Below are 4,229 nucleotides of genomic sequence, written 5' to 3'. Positions count from 1 at the left end.
TTACAAAAACGTTACATCATTCAAATCGTGTTGAGTCGACCGACCTTCTTGGCTTCAGACCTCAAAACTACTGAACAACTTCTCCATAGCTCAACATTTCAACTTGGTCATCTAATTGCTAGAGTCCGACTTTGTAAAGCTCGACCTTGAGCAGGGGCACTGTTCATGCACTGACCCACAATTCAGCCAGATCCAAAAGGAATAAAGTCCGACCTATAGACATCGTTCGATCTCCCACCTACCCAACCTCCTAAGAGGTTGGACACGACAAAAAGGTCCAGTTTTACTTATCCAAATAAGTAATTGCCTCCTCGAATCTCTCCAACTATCTCTATCTTCCCTAAAAGATTGATCCTAACAAAATCTCAAGATAAAAGGAATGGTTATCCATCAATAAAGATAGAACTACTCCAACAAAGGTGGTTATCTAATCTACTATAAATACACCGACACCCCTCAGGTATATACATGTTCTAATCTACTAAAAACCTGCTTAGAGCCCTTGCTAACTTAAGCATCGGAGTCTTTTGCAGGTACCACCCCCCACCTCCTCACGAGGAACTCGGACGACGACACCTCGGCGCAAGAACAAGTTGGACGCTACGCTATAAGGAGGAGTCTGGACCTCACGTTCAGGCCCAAACTAACATTTCAGGTAACCCTCGAAACAATATTGAAAACTAAATTTTGCATAGTTTTTTTATAATAATTTTTTTATTTTTCGAACACGTATTAGGGAAATTTTATATATATTTTATTAAATGACAGTAAAATAATTTTGAATCTTTCTATTTAACAATGCAACAATGAACCTTTTTTTGGGTATTTGCAACAGTGAACCTAAATACCTTATCTCTTAGCGACTTTGCTTGCTTAATTCCATCAGGTTTGGTTCCCTTTATATATTAATTTTGAATTCAAGCCAATCATACGACTGAGACAAAATTTGAAGAGGGAGGAAACTCAGGAAGGTAGGGAACTAAATCCAAGAGGAGACAAAGCTCCACCGACACTAACACAATAGAATTTAGAATATTCTTGAAAAAGAAAGCATGTTTTGAATTCTATGCCTTCACCAAAAACAAAATTTGAAAACAGAGGAAAAATAAAAAAAAAAAATCACAAACAGTTAATTGTAACTCATGATTTGAAAATACCGAATAAGTAAAGAAAACCATAGCAATTGCCAGTTGCCTCGCTCTAGCCAATATCACAATCTGTCAATCTTCTATTTTCTACAGATTAAATGATAAATATACAAACCCTAATGGTTAGCAACTAGCATTAAAGGAGGATTTCATACCCATCAATGGCCTCTTCCATAAAATATACCAGCATAAATATGAATAAATTGTTTGATAATTTCGGCAATAATAATATTAATCATAATAACAACAACAAAAATGGTAATGATAATGATAATAAAATAAATATTTAAAACTGGCAAGGAACTATTATGGTTTTTAAATAAAACTACAGTCCGCAACTATTACAAGCTCTCACTTAGAAGCAGCAGGAAGAGGAGCTCCATTGGCTTTCTTTGAGGAATTGGTGTCAGATGGGCTGTTGAGCTCGTCCCATGCTTCGATCCAAGTGACCATGGCATCAGCAAGCTTGACAAAGTAGGGATCAATAGGGCCAAGCTTCTCCTTGACTTGCTTGGAGAGCTCAATGTAGCACTTCTGGACGGAGGTGCATTCTTTAGGAAGAGTGGCGGATTGGAAGAAGGGAATGATGTCTTCTTGCCAGAAGATGCCTTTATACTCCTTTTTGAGGTTCACAAATGGATTGCTTGCTTTGCTGTGCCAAATGTATGGGAGACCAGTCTTCACACCTAATCCCAAATGGTCACAGATAACCTGTTTATTCAACAATGTAACATACATGAGTTTCAGATCATGAAAAGGAAAATAGTTTCTTTCATGGAACTAGCAAAGTATATATTCTATTAATCAATTTAGAAGTATGTGACATGTGAGACATTAGATCTTTAGCATTTTCGTAGTGCTATGATGAATCTAATGTCTCATTGAATCAACAGCTATGTCTGTTAACAGTTGATGATAATAAAAAAAGGTACCCTGACTCTTTTGATTCAAGGTGTTGTTAATAGAATCAGACCATATGATTAAACATACCTTCATGCACCAGCCAGCCCACATATCATCGTATCGTCCAATAGGCTGACCATCACCCATGAGTCCGAAGTACATAGCAGGTCCGATCAGCTCGCGGTCAAATGCCAAATTCATACCGCACATGGGAAACAATGTTCCTTTCGGAATGGTCAGAACAGCATCAACATACCTAAAACATATGCACTATTAATTCAGCAATTGAAACAGGGCTATGAATTTCAAAGTGCCTTAAAAACTACATATTGGTATTGGCTTCAAATTAGACAACAGATTTACATACCTGGTGTTCCTCTCATGAGGCTTGACAAGCTGTGTTGGAGCATCATAGTCCGGAATGTTGAGCCAAAGGCCATGGGAAACAGCAGTGGGGACACCCTGACGAAGACTAAAAGGATATCCACGGACAAAATCAGTGCCTTCTCTGTAAGGATCATAGAGGGTGTTGAAGAAATGTGGAGTGGATGGAGACAGAAGATTCTTAATGTGCTGCTCAAGTGCATTGATATCCTTGCCAGATGGATCTTTAGCAACCTGCAACATTTAAATTAACATATAAATAATTGACCAGATCGCACCAACATTTAAATTAAAATATAAATAATAGAACAAACAAGTTGTTATCAAAGAAATCTGTTAATCTACCAAACAAATCTCATTTAAAGTGGATTTGTAAGTACTAACAAGTTAATTCAAGATTTTGAGTGTCAAGTCAACAAATCTTCAAAATTAGACACTATACATCCCAATATCAAACTCATATCAAATAAAATCAATTCAATTCAAACCCTAAATATTGGTCATTTCACGCATACTCAAAATAGACAATGAGAGGAATCAAAAGAGTTAAGTTTCACCGAATCTAACTAAACAGAACAAGCTCAAGCTAAAATTCTATAACAAATCAAACAATTGAACAGAAATAGCGGCATCGAGCAATCAAACAAGATCAACCTCACAGTAAGCTAGATCTAGCACAATCTCTATAAAGCATGCACGCTAACCCCATAAAGAACCGAATTCTACCATGTAAGTAACCTCAAAAGCAAAAGCAAAATCCACACATTTAAAAATCACGCCCAAATCCAAAATCAACCAGCAAAAAGACATAAAAATCAAAATTTTACCAAACCTTTAAGCAGGTCAATTCGAAACCACAAACACATTGAATTCAGCAAAAAGAACAGAAGAATTGAGAGAGAGAGAGAGTGTGTGTGGTTCATACGAAGCAATCATCATCGATGGTGTAGATATACTTCTTCTTTGAAACCATGTAGCCAAAGCATCTGCAAGCAGAGTCCTTGAAAGAGATGCAAGAAGCCTTAGGTCCCAAGATCCTGTTGATATCGTTGCGGTTATAGAGTTCGTAGTCGAAACCCTCGGGGACCTTGATGGTCTTGGAAGGGTCACCGTCCTGAACGATGATGAGATGATACTGCTCGAAGAACGGCCTCCACATCTCCAAGAAATCCAGGTTTCGGATAGTTGGAATCACGATATCTAGCTCGTCCTTCAGCAAAGGCACGGGCTTCACCGACGATGGAGAAGGTGCTGCTGCCATTGTTGCTGTTGCTCAGATACAACACAAGAAAGAAGAAAGAGTATTGATGGGTATTCAACGTGAAATGTGGGTGCGTCTGCGCTCTCTCATATATAGATATATAGTGTTGAAAACTTAGAAATTGAAAAGAATAAGTAGAGACTATAGTGGGGCGAATAATATTAATGACCATTGACTAGTGAGTAATTTGAGTTATTATTATGCCAACTACTTATACCTCAAATAGCATAATCTTCTTTTCTTTTAAATAGAAGTTTCAAATTATTATCACTTTTAATTTCAAAAAAAATTATTATTACCATTCAAAAAAATAATTTTTAAATAAAAATTTTAAATATTTTATTTATTGATATAAATAATTTAGACATAATTTATATTATTGTGTACTATTATTTATTTTATTTACACAGTAAATAATATAAGATAAATTTTAAAATATATTTAAAAAAAATTATCATGAATATAAATAACTTTTATAAAATAATTTTATATTTTTTTATCATTTATAGAAATACAAAATAATGGTATACAAC

The 4,229-nt window shown here is 35.7% G+C and overlaps 1 protein-coding gene across 1 annotated transcript; it reads right to left on the bottom strand.

Moving 5' to 3' along the window:
* Positions 1 to 1,295: 1,295 nt before the first annotated feature.
* Positions 1,296 to 3,911, bottom strand: LOC107643711 (putative UDP-arabinopyranose mutase 1). The gene is made up of 4 exons (XM_016347429.3): positions 3,361 to 3,911; positions 2,419 to 2,669; positions 2,139 to 2,307; positions 1,296 to 1,859 (listed from the first exon to the last, which is right to left on the bottom strand). Exons 1-4 carry the CDS (start codon positions 3,694 to 3,696, stop codon positions 1,500 to 1,502), a joined length of 1,116 nt encoding a protein of 371 aa, XP_016202915.1. The 5' UTR covers positions 3,697 to 3,911; the 3' UTR covers positions 1,296 to 1,499.
* Positions 3,912 to 4,229: the final 318 nt, after the last annotated feature.

Source organism: Arachis ipaensis, chromosome B5, assembly GCF_059453495.1.
Source record: "Arachis ipaensis isolate K30076 ecotype BB chromosome B5, ASM5945349v1, whole genome shotgun sequence".
Classification (NCBI taxonomy): Eukaryota; Viridiplantae; Streptophyta; class Magnoliopsida; order Fabales; family Fabaceae; genus Arachis; species Arachis ipaensis.
The sequence above is the reverse complement of the archived record's forward strand: the minus strand, read 5'-3'. Positions and strand labels throughout refer to the sequence as shown.